This window comes from Miniopterus natalensis, chromosome 9 (genome assembly GCF_054644295.1).
Source record: "Miniopterus natalensis isolate mMinNat1 chromosome 9, mMinNat1.hap1, whole genome shotgun sequence".
NCBI classification, from domain to species: domain Eukaryota; kingdom Metazoa; phylum Chordata; class Mammalia; order Chiroptera; family Miniopteridae; genus Miniopterus; species Miniopterus natalensis.
The window spans coordinates 35,181,348-35,193,831 of NC_142089.1; the positions used below are offsets into that span (position 1 = coordinate 35,181,348).

Below are 12,484 nucleotides of genomic sequence, written 5' to 3' on the forward strand. Positions count from 1 at the left end.
CAGGCCTTGGTCCCTCTGGGAAGTCGGTCTTTCCCCATGTGCCCTGCGGTCGTAGCTCAAAGACAAATCGATCCCCTAAGAACAGAGCCACTTAAACTCGGGCTGTTCACCACCGGACCTGTTCTGGTCTCCGAGTCCATATCTCTGCCAGCGGTACCCCTGTCCCCCCTCTCCGAGTCAGGCACACTCACCTCACACCTGTTTGCAGTTTCCACATTCTTTCCAATCAGCTTCCAACATGTCCACCTTTTTGCTCCCCATTTTTTTCAAACTATAAAAAAAAATATGCTAATTGAAGGGAGTTTTAAAACAAGGGAAAACCTGGATGGACTGTGGGTTAAAGACAAAGGACAACGTGTGAGGTTAAACATCCCTCCCTGGAGCATCAATAGAGCACAGCAAGGCGGTGGTGGCTGATTTGTACGGACAGATGTGATGATAGCAGATAAACAGGAGAGGCCTAACTTAGCAGACCTGGGAAAGGGGGGGAGAAGCCCCCCCACAGTGAGGGAAGGCAAGGAGTATCTCGACTTACCTCCTACCCCTGAAGGCTCAGAAATTTACAGCACCCGGCACACCTGGATGGGGGATGAAAATGGGGCAAGAAAGATGAGGATTGGTAAAAGTCTGTTTGAGAAGCAGGGACCCCTTGGTGCCGTCCCACTTCCCCTGCAGGGAACTGGCCCTCCCCCACCCCGCTAGGTTGTGGCCTTTCTGTCTCTGGGGAGGGAAAAGCAGATCTCTTCAGAATTGGGGGAAAGTAGCTGATATTTTCCCTAACAAAGGTCAATCTTTCCTCAACTGAGCCTGTCATCTTTTTTTGCATCTATGATAACGTACCTTTGGAATATAAAAGGTATGTTGTCAAAGAAATTTCCTTTTGTTCCAGATCCCACAAAGCATAAGCAATGCACCGGAGCAGAGACCACAAATCCCCTCACGGTTAATGTTATCATGCTAATTGTTGGCTGTTAGGATCCTATACCCACCTGGGTAGAAGTATATGCAGCCCGGCGGGCGTGGCTCAGCTGTTGGCATTGACCTAGGATCCAGGAGGTCACAGTTCGATTCCTGGTCCGGGCACATGCCTGGGTTGTGGGCTCCATCCCGAGTGGGGGGCGTGCAGGAGGCAGCCGATCAATGACTCTCTCATCATTGATGTTTCTATCCCTCTCTCTTCCTCTCCCTTCCTCTAAGGAAAAACAGAAAATTAATACTTTTCCTCCCACCTTGTAAGTTCTTCTGGCTGGGCTAATCGTCAAGTTAAAGGAGGAAATGAAGTTCTTAACCCATGGCATGGGGAATTCACATAGGCATGAAAATTCCACAGACCGTGAGGCACCCTTGGGTGTCTAAGACATTCTGGACAGAGGAGGAAGCAGGGGGTGGGGTCTTAGCGTTCAGGAGTGAGAGTGGGCGAGTTCAGGTCGTTGAGGAAGAGGGGAACACACAGGGCAGGACAGTCCTTGCTAGGTGACTCAGAAACAATGGGACACGCGCCATCTAGCTAGCTGGCCCCTGCCTGAAGCCCTCTTGTTTACTGTACTTAATTCGAATTAGACCAAGGGAACATCCTAAGATCTTCCTGAGGCAGGTTTCTCTGTCTGAATCAAAGGAAAAGGAGGAGGGTGAAAGGTTCTGAGTCTTGCTTCTTAATAAACAGCTTAAAATCAATATCCCAGAAAAGCAGCTTCAGGATGGCAAGACTTTGGTCCCTTCATCTCCCTTCGCTGACTGTCCCGCTCCTGCTCTCCCCTCGACAGAGAGCGCCGGTGGCTGGGACTCCGGCTCCTCCTGCAGGGCCAGGGGGCTGGCTTCTGTGGGCGGGTCAGGAGCAAGGGCGCAGGCTCCCCTAAACCACGGGGCACAGGAGAATCATTTCTTTTTCTCCTGCGCAATGGAAAAAGCCCTCCAGCCCTGCAGAGGCCTGTTTCTTGTTTTGTTACTCTGGGTTGTTTTTCTCTCTCCTAAGGGGGTGAGGGTAACTCCATCTTGGGTCCTGAGAGGCAGGTGTGCCCCCAGCACACTTGTGCCCTCCGCTCGGCCCTGGGCAGAGAAGCCGGCTGGGCTGACTCGTTGGGAAGCTAGAGCACAGGATTTCTTTGGTTGCCCAGAGAAGGCTCCAGCTTCCAGGGTCAGGGGCGTGAGGTTCCCATGAGGTGTAATCCAGGAGCACTTGGCCTTGATGTGGACAAGTCACTTCTCATACCTGGGTATCAGTCCTTTCCACCCAAAAGTGAGGGCATTGAACTCAGTTGTTCCTTAGGTTCCTCCCAGCTCCGAAACCAAATAGCATGAGAGTCTGGTGAGCTGGTATTAGAATCATATAGGTCTCCGTTTGAATTCTGTCTCTGCCATTTCTGGCTGCATGACCTTGGTGAAGTTACTTAACCACTCTAAGGCTAAATTTAAAATGGGGACAATAAAACCTCTTGCAGGGTTGTTGTGAGGATTAGCTATTATGTATAAAGCATTTAGTACTGTATGAATCTATAAATGGATGGATGCTATTCTTATAAATAGCTTCAAAAAATGGAAAATGGCTAACCTAGAGAGACCATGAAACAAGGAAACCCACCCTTTGATCACACAATGTCAAGGAACTAGACAACTGAATATTTTACAATGACTACAAATTCAAGCGTATGTGCGATCTTTTCTGACTTGGTTAAACCAGGCAGCCTTGCAGCTGAGATAATTGTGCTCATGTACTGTGACGGAGCGCCCTCCAGTGGCTGTAGATATTAACATTTTCATTAAGGTGGTTGAAGAACAATGAAGCTTTGTGGATTTAGAAGCAAGCAGCGAGGATTTGGAAGTTTGTTAATCTTAGATAAAGCTAATAAAGCTAATCTTAGATAAAGATAGTAAAGTGCCATTAATTATATCACTTCCAATAGTAATTCTTTAGTCAATTTTTGCATAAAATCATGTTCTGGGCATTTATCAGATCTTGCCATTCTAAAAGACAAAATTACATTTTAAATTAAAACATAAATTATATTGAACATTTGAATTGCACATAAAATCTTCAGAGTAGTTCTTTATGCCATGAAACTGGAAATAATTTGGAATCATTCAAAAGGGTGGTGCAATAGCAGAACTGGGGGTTTTCTAGCGGTTACCTTGCTACGAACTTGGCTGTGTAACTTTGGGCAAGTTACTTATTTCTGTGGGCCTCAGTTTCCTCATATTAGAATATAGGACTCTAAGCCTGAACATTTCCAAGGTCCTTTCCAGCTCTAAGATTCTCTGATTTGAGGAGGGTAAATGATCCTTTTATACACACGCACGCACATATATATACACATATATAATGTATATATATACATATACATGTATATATAGGGGCTCTGCTTTTAAAGAAACTTGATGTCAATTTTTTAAATGAACTTGGAGTCTCAAGCACAGAAGTTTAAGGTCCATTTGAAGATGAGTTCCTAACATTTTACAAAACGCAGCCTGGCCAGCTGCAACAGAGCAGGCTAGGCACTAACAAAGGTTCTTGCTTCCCCTCCATAGTGAAGAGCTTTGCCGAGAAGCAGCTGCACAATCAGGACTCCATTTAACAGCCCCTTGGCATCTGGGTGGATCCTTACTAGTTCTTGCCAAAGGACTGTGAGCAAAAGCGATGTGGGTACTACTACTTCCAAGCCAAGGTACTTAAATATCAAGTGTGTGATCATCCATCCTTTCTCCTTCACCTTGTCCTCAAATGGATGACGCAAGATGGCCGAGCCACCTGTGCAAGAACCTGGGTATCTGAGCTACCTATTATAGACTATCCGCCCAGGAGAGCCACCCGATCAGAACACCTGCAGTGGACTTTGTGTGAGGGAGCTTTTAGTGTTAAGGCACTGAAAATTAGGGGTGGTTTGTTATAGCAGCTTGCTTTAATTATCCTAACATACTCTCCAACTCCACAATGCTGGACTCCAATCTGAGGCATTGCATAAAAGCAAACTGATCTCATAAAAGCAAATTTCTCTTTCTCCCCGGAGGGTGGGGTGGGGGTAAGATTAGTCTACTTATTATGTCTTGTGATTAAGAGTTGTTGTTCTGAAAAGGTCTCATCAAAATTTTGTTTCAACTATTACACTTTGTTACATAAACAGAGTCTGATGTAGACAATCTCTGGCTAGCAATAGGTATAGATGCCACAATTACTGCTGAGCATGTTTATCAGGTATTTGGGAGCCATAGAAAGCTCAACAATCACTGAAGTAGATAAGCAGTTTACTGCTTTCTGAAACTTTCCAATTCTTCTACATTTTGAGATGACCTTGTTAATGGGGAGGAAGTGGGAGAGAAATCAGTGGTTATATTCAGTAACAGGTATTAGTTATTAATTGATAAGAAGTTTTTGATTGCAGGAAAAATATGGAAGACAAAACAAGTTTTTTATTTAGCCACATCTTTGCAGATACTGACAATATTCTATTTAAGTTAGCATTCTATGGGAAGATAACTGAGAATCAGTGATGTAGAAACACATCAGCAACACTAAGCAAAACCCATTACAATACAAATAGGACTGTGAGACAATGCAGGTCTGGAGCCACAGGCTGAGTGTGTGATGCTAGCTTCAATCAGAAAATTATAGCAAATGCTTAATTAGTGAGAACCCGTAACAGCTGTACAGAGGAACAAACTTCCAATGAAATAAATGCCTTGTGGAATTAGAACTCTTAGGACTTTATTGTACTTTGCCACCTAAATTATCATTTAGGAACTTGAGTTCAAATTAGTTCTGTAAGCAAGATGTACACGGCTGTGTAACTATGAGGAAAATTAGCTTATATTGAAAACTTTTCTGCAGATACTAACAAAATTTAAAGGGTACATAGATCTTGATCTAGCAACTAAGCTTCTAGAAATCTATTCAGAGAAATATTAGCAGTGTGCAAAAAAAGGTCCATTTCGCATAGAAAAATAAGAACCTAAAGTTCATCAATTAAAAATTGATCAGTTACGCAAATCTGTTCTACAGAATGTGCCAGGTACCCCTTGCCAATAGATGTGTATGCACAGCTGTAGAGGGAAGTCCTCAATGAAAGGAGATATATATATATATATATGTGTGTATATATGTAATGACCCTGTTGTTCAGTTGTTCAGTGTTGTTTTTTAAATTGATGTTTGTATATGCTAAAAGACTAAAAAGGTAAAGACTAGAGTTAATTTTAATTTTAAGGTGAGATTTTTCTTACTTTACACTTAACTGTATCTTTAGTTGACTGAATGTGAATTACCTTCATAATTAGTATCTTCACACTCTAACCTCTGGCCCAAAACTGTATTTCTCACTCCTTACATTCATGCCCCCAGGCTAAAGGCACTTTTTTCTGGAACATCTTCCCCCAAACGTCATCTACCCAACCCTGCCAGGCTATTTGAAGGTGCTTTCTTCCAAGAAATAAGTATCAATGCTCACATTTTAGAGTCATTTCTCATTTGTCTAAACACCTATTACCAGTGAAGTCTTTTACAGGCATTTATCATCAATTCCAGTTTCTATCTTAGGGTTTATCCATGTCAGGTTTTATGTGCTTCCACTTACTAGGTAATAGGCTTCTTGTGAGAAGAAACCAAGATTTATTCATCTTTGTGTCCCCTACAATGTTCCACATAAAAGATGCTCAACCAAAGTATGCTAAATTAATGGGACATTTTTTGCCATTAATATGTATGCTGCTAATAATTTAGAAAGAGACAAAATGATTCACCACTTTATTTTCAAAACTTTATTTATATAGAATCTTCAGAACATTTCCCTTTCATTTTTACCGCAAGATAAAATCCCACTGTTTAAAACCAGATATTTTATGTCACAGTTAAGCACTGGGAGGAGTTCAATCATTTTGAGAAAAAGCTTTCGTAATTGTATAAACATTAATATTTACAATATCCTTTAATATATATAGACAACATGGCATCATATTTAAATGTATAAAATAGCTTAAATTGTATTTTGTTACAGAACATTCCAAAATTCAAGCTACTAAAAGAAATCCATAAACAATGATAATATTTGGGGAAAACAGCAACAGGTTTATGTAAGCTTATACATAATACACGATTTACATGTCAAATTCACAAATTTAAAGATATATGACTAATCTACTTAAATCATGCTAGACTCTAACTAAATACTATTTTACAATTCATAGGCTGAAACAAGTGTTCTTTTGTACCCTATGGAACAGGAATACAAACTATGAAATCATATTGAATATCCTTCTTAATTCCTAAGAGACTACTTTAGGAATCCTCAAAGATAGCAAGTCAGGCATTTTCCCCTAAAATTAAAGTCCTTATGAATATATTCATAAGTACATTCAAGAGAAAATAAAAACAAGATGTCATAAGTTAAATAGGGGGAGACCATATTTATTCTGTCTTGTTCCAGAAAGGACTTAAGATAACTTAAAAGATTCGGAAAATACCAGAAAGCACAAATTACAGGTTAAACAAATAAAAAAACTCAGAGTCTGGGGAAACAGCACACACAAAACCACTTAAGGGAAGGTCAGGGATTAAGTATGTTACATTCTTCTCCATAGCGATTTTCTGGAAATATCGCAAAGTCTGGCATTAATTTATAGGAAAATTATTGAACTACTGGTAAACCAGAAATGCAGATCAGATTTGTTCAGTTTGAACGACCCTGATGGAGCAGATGGTGATAAAAATGTGCTTTTTCTTTGTGCTTCAGTGAGGTTAGGTTTTTCCTAACGGCCATAATGTGACTCTAGATTTAGTCTCTAGCTATCAGTAAAGTGTACACCCCTCCCCCCACACGCACAAAATTTGGTATCCTGACTTAATTTCCACTGAGAAATCCACCAACTGGAATCTGCTGATGACTCGAAGATAGGGAGCCACACCTCATGTGTTCAGGTGTCATATGGCTCTTATTTAGGTGCAGGGCAAAGCATCACGCCCAGGGCATCCTGACCGTATCAGTTCCTCCAGGTCCTCCAGCTCACCGTGTTAGGACCCAGCAAGATACACAAGCAGGTAAGCTGAAGAGCAGGGGGCCTGCCCAATCAGGTCAGCACGTTGAGGCCACAGTCCTGTGCTGCCCAGAGCTGCAGAGGTTCTGACCCCGCTTGAGTCTGCACGTCACAGACCCTACCCCACTCCTGTGGGGGAGAAAAGTGAGAGAGAGAAGCCTGGGGCAGCATTAATCAGCTTCTGGGAAATAAGAATGGTCTGTTCATCTCTATTCTTCAGGCCCTGCTTTCAACAAACGACAGAATGGACGATCTCACGCCTCTATGCTGACAGGTCACAAGCAGAGGGAGGGGGTGAAGACAAGGCTTGAGGGAAATGAGGGAGGAAAGTCGGTAGGATATGCGGTAGGATATGAGTTTCAAAACTACAGACCAAGGATCAGAGCAAAATATCTACCGGAAGACTCAAACTGACTGCTGCCACCTATCTTTTTTTTTTTTTTGAGGATGAATGGTCCCAGCAATGCTCCTGAGTTTTAAGAACTAAGTTCAATCTATAATTCTAAAGCTGTGGGAACTGCACTGTGTTCTTAGCTGGGTGGCCAAGCTACTGTATGGTTTGTCAGGTGGGTTTTACAGGGGAGGGATAGGGACTGACATTTTTCTAAGGACAGCCTTAGGGCCAACTTATCTATTAGGCACCATGCCTCAGGCCCACAATACTTTTAGAAGCCCATGAAAATGTTTTAATTTCCTTTAAATTCAGAAGGAAAAAAAACTTAAATTGAAGGACATGTTTATATATAACGTTAAATTCATTTTATACAAATGCAATTATAACGCATTAATTTTTAATGTAAAAAGAGGTTCAAGAAGACAGAAGTGTCAAAGGCCCACGAAAGTCATAATGCAGCTCTGAATATGGGGCCAATGAGCCGCGCTGGAATAACGGAGAGGGAAGGCGAGTCTGACCTTGCTGATCTTATCCCACTGATTTTTCTTTTTTTCAGTGTAAGTTGGGATTAGGTTTTTCAAGAGAGCTAAGTCTAACAGTGACGAAATACTAGTGTCAATTTCTACCAGCCAAGCTAGAAGAAGAAAAACAATTAAATTCATTATTTTATTATTTGTGCAATAGTAAGAACCAAATCAGGCTGAAGAGACTTGGATGCTCCAAGTCCTATCTCCAATACTGTGACATTACTCGAGGAGGCTTCCCTTGGAGACCCTGCCTCCTGAACTTCCTATACTACACTACCATTGGTTCCAGACTTCCTGTTTCTCCAAGGACCTGCCTGCTTCAACTACCCTCATAGCCCAAGGCTGGCAGGGATAGGAATGTGGGCACCTGCAAAAATATTTTAAGAATATGCTAAGAAAAAAAAAGGAAGCAGGGAGGATGAATGAGGGAGGAGCGGAGGAAATATCACAGCTTTTAATGTTCTAAAATTACACTATCCAAAAGAAAAAAATAGGGAAGGATTTATATTAAAATGTTAACTATGGTTTTCTAGATAGTAGGATTGAGATTTTTTTAATGCTTGTTTTTAAAAAATATTTTATTTAAAAAATTGTGCTCTCAAAGCTCTGAACACTGAGACTACACCTTTGAGTCCTCGTAGTGTGGCGTAGTAAATACAGTCACCCATTGGTGTGCAGAGGACCCAGATTGGAGAACAGAACTTCTAACAATCTCCACTATTTTCCATCACCCAAATTTATCAATAGGATCCGTTCCCAATGTACAATGGGGAAAATATGTCCAAAGGAAGAGTACAAAGAAATGAATTACACCTTTTACAGAATTGTACATTTTTCTGCACCTGGAAAGAAATATTAAATCATAAAATTTAGACCCTTGGATTCCAGGTGAAGAGCTTGAGGTCCAGACAGGCTGTATGATTTTATCATTGTCACACAGCAAAGCTGGTAACAGAATTAGGGTAAGAACTCTCAGGTTTCCTTATTTTTGGTCTAGAGCTCTTACACTCCGTTCCCCAAAGTAAATTGCTTTTTAAGTTATGTTTCATTATTTATCCTAAATGCATAGAGAAAAATGGAAATAGTACCAGTTTTCTTTAAAAACATTTGCTCATTTGGGCACTGTACCATCCATCTCAAACTATAGAGTTCCAGCTGAGTAGTCCAACAATTAGAATGAAGCATAAGATTTCAGACCTGGAAGGATGCTAGGAAGGTAACTTAGACCTTAGATACACAGGAATTTAGGCCCAAAGAAGTTAAGCTTATCCACCAAAATCACAAGGTTAAGACCCAAGCCATGTAAAAGGATTCACTGCTCCTCCCAATACTGCCTTATTCTTCCTTGGCTATAAATTATATCCAAAAAGGTAAAAATAAAGGATCACACTCAGATTAGATGTAATAAACCTGTTATTAATAAGATGCTTGGAGAATGGCTATAAATTAATTTGATGGTCAATAGAAATAAACTACAATCTATTAGGATAAATCAGGCAGCATGATTAAGTTTTATTTGAAAATGTATCTGAATGTAAATCACAAATTTGAGTTTTGTTTGAAAATGATGCAACGTCTTTCAGTGTCTCAGGCTCATGCATCTGAAAAGAAATTCTAATTATCTGCAATTCTCTAGAGCAGGGGTTGGAAGGTAATGGCCAGCAATGATTTTGTGAGGCTTATGAGCTAAGAATGGTTTTACATTTTTCAAGGGTTGTAAAAAAATATAAAACACGTCTGATAGACAGTATGTGTCTTGCAAAGCCTAAGTTATGGACTAACTGCCTCTTTACATAAAAAGTTTGCTGACTTCAGTTGTAGATTCAGAAAGTATATGAAACTGGGCGGCACATGTACTATGTGCTGGAAGGCTTTTTTGTTTTTAAAATTAAATCTCTGACTTACTTAAGCTTTATTGTAATTTGCTTCTTTCTACTGAGAGCAGGCAGTAGAAAAAGAATCTAGTTTGAGGTTTCTGATGATCTGTGTTGCAGTTAAATGAAGTTTCATCACATACATACTAATGTAAGTGGACAGAGTTAAAGTTAATTATTTTATATATCAGAAATCCATACAAAATGTTTCAGATAGCTGAGAAAATGGCATATCCTGTAGTTTTGTTGTTATAAAATAAAATGGAAGCAAATATCTATAATTAAAAAACTGATTTGACTCTCCTTTGAGTCTCTTCTCTATTGTTAAGACTTTCTCCTTATGCCTCCCCCTGGCCTCACATAGTATGTTGTTAGATTTACTAAACCAGTAGTTTTCAACCACATTAATTCCTCCGTGACCAACCATCCATATTTCATTTGCAACCATAAACAAATCGCACACCAAAACACATGGTAAGGGTGGAAGTGTTCCTAATGAGACATGAGATACCAAAAATGGAATGACTAGTTCGGGGGGAAATAAAAATTAGACACATTCCGCTTATCAACCTGAATACAACGGAAAAGCAGACAGCCCTCAGTCTGCTGCTCTGCCTGCTGGCGACCACTCTCAGGAGGGAGCACTGTGGCAGACCCCAGTTTACACACTCACTGTATGAAAACAAGTCCTTATTTCTTTTAGTCACATGATTTATGTAGCAAATTTTGTATTTTGTAAACGAGAGAAAAAATATCAAAGCTGTGCCACTGTTAAGTAAATTACAATAATTTCAAGGTTATAAATGACAGTAGGATCTACTGGGTCAAGATTAAAATGTCTTAGTTTAAAATCATTACATTAACAATTCCTTTGGACCCACAGTACAGTTCTCTTCAGCTACTCCATTCCCCTGCTTGCTTTTATAACTGGAAAGAAATAAGTTTTCTATTTGAGTCAAGAATTCTTCAGCAATGAAGCGATTTGTCACTTTGCTCAGAGTTTTCCTCAGACACTCCAAGAGCTAGTTGAAAAAGAAAAGTTTTATATTTAAATTCACGAAAAGTACAAGAAGATTTATATTACTATCCTTATTTAATAATAAATCTCACATTTTCCAATGAAAACATTCTTCTTAAATATGGCTGCAGATAAACTTGTGTGCAATACTTGCATAGCTAGAGTTCAGGAAGCCACTGCTGACTGCTTAGGTTAGTTCCTTTCTGATTTTTATAAGGAAACAGACCTGAGACTGTATGTGCACGTGTGACATGCTTTTTCTTTTGGACAAATTTGTGACTGTGCTCTCATTTAAAAAAAATTTTTTTCGTCCTCACCCAAGGATATGTTTTTATGGACATTTAGAGAGGAAGGGGGAGAGAGAGAGAGAGAAATGTCGATGTGAGAGAGAAACTGCATGGCCTGCCTCCCATATGCACCCTAGCTGGGGCGCGAACCCACAGCCTAGGTATGAGCCCTGACCTGGAATGGAGCCCACAACCTTTTGGTGCATGGGACAAAGCGCCAACCAACTGAGCCACCCGGCCAGGGCCTGTGCTCTTTTTTTGAGTAGCTACATTTACAAAGCAAAAAATCCCATTAAAAAAAAAAAAAAATCTATGTACATACAAAGGACTCTATCATTTCAAAATTAGGATGCTAGAGTCTACTTCCTGGGAAATGTGCATATTAATCTTCCAACAAAGCAAGGATAAAGTGGCTATAATAGAAGGAGGTAAAAACATTAAAAAAGAAACTTAGCATCTTTACATTTTCTATTTCCAAACTGCTACAGAGAGAGAGAGAGAGACATTGCCAGTCTACTGGTCTTAACTCATTACACTCATAAACAGAACTAGAAGTGAAATAAAAGAATTCAAGACTCTTATTTCCTACTGGAAAGTTAAGTAAGATGACCATTTAAACTTAATTGCTAGATTTATAATACCATTCTTAAAAATGATCAATTGTTAAAGCTAAATGGAAACATGGTGCTCTTGAATTTAATAAAATGAGAAAAATGTTCTCCATTGTGTACAATAATAACCTGCTAAGAAATTTATCAGCCAACATGGACAAATTTATTTTAAAATAGTATTGTTTCTATATGCAAGTGTGGGCAACAAAACATATTACTAATTATCTCCTAGAAATTAATTTTAAAAAGAAAAAAAAAAGCACTAAAAGAAACAGAAAATGTATCCACAAAGCACTAGGCATCATGGGAAAACACTGAGATAAACAGCTTTAGAAACTGTGAACAAAGGAACCAATTAAAATGAAGGCAGCTTACTTTCTGCAAACAAGTCAGGTCAGAATCCCGGCGAAAGATTTTATCCATAGGGACACTGCTGTTGGAAGAAACAGGAAAACACACTGATGAAACAAGTACTATAAACTAATCAGTTCTGCAATAAACTATCCCTGATGCCATACATCACAATTTTATATGTAACTTGGGTTTTCTCTAAAACATAATTTAATGAGAAAGGCTGCACATGTGCAACCATCTCAAACCACAGCACATACCTATGGGAGAGCCTGTATTTTTCTATGATCCATCTTGTCTTTTCAAACACTAATCCCCACTGAGGTTCTTCTAACATCTGTTGTACTTCGAATTTGTAAGGTACACCTAGAAAAGCATAAAGAAGTATATTTCAATCAACTATTTC

At 39.7% G+C, this 12,484-nt stretch overlaps 1 protein-coding gene across 1 annotated transcript in view; it reads right to left on the reverse strand.

Annotated features, from left to right (window-relative positions):
* Positions 1-8,497: 8,497 nt before the first annotated feature.
* The window catches only part of MYSM1 (Myb like, SWIRM and MPN domains 1), a 34,142-nt gene continuing 30,155 nt past the window's right edge, over positions 8,498-12,484 (reverse strand). Inside the window, exons 18-20 of the mRNA XM_016212898.2 lie at positions 12,339-12,444; positions 12,103-12,160; positions 8,498-10,833 (exon numbers count right to left, since the gene is read on the reverse strand). Coding sequence (XP_016068384.2) covers positions 10,666-10,833; positions 12,103-12,160; positions 12,339-12,444 — 332 coding nt within the window. The 3' untranslated portion in view covers positions 8,498-10,665. The remainder of the gene's footprint in view (positions 10,834-12,102; positions 12,161-12,338; positions 12,445-12,484) is intronic.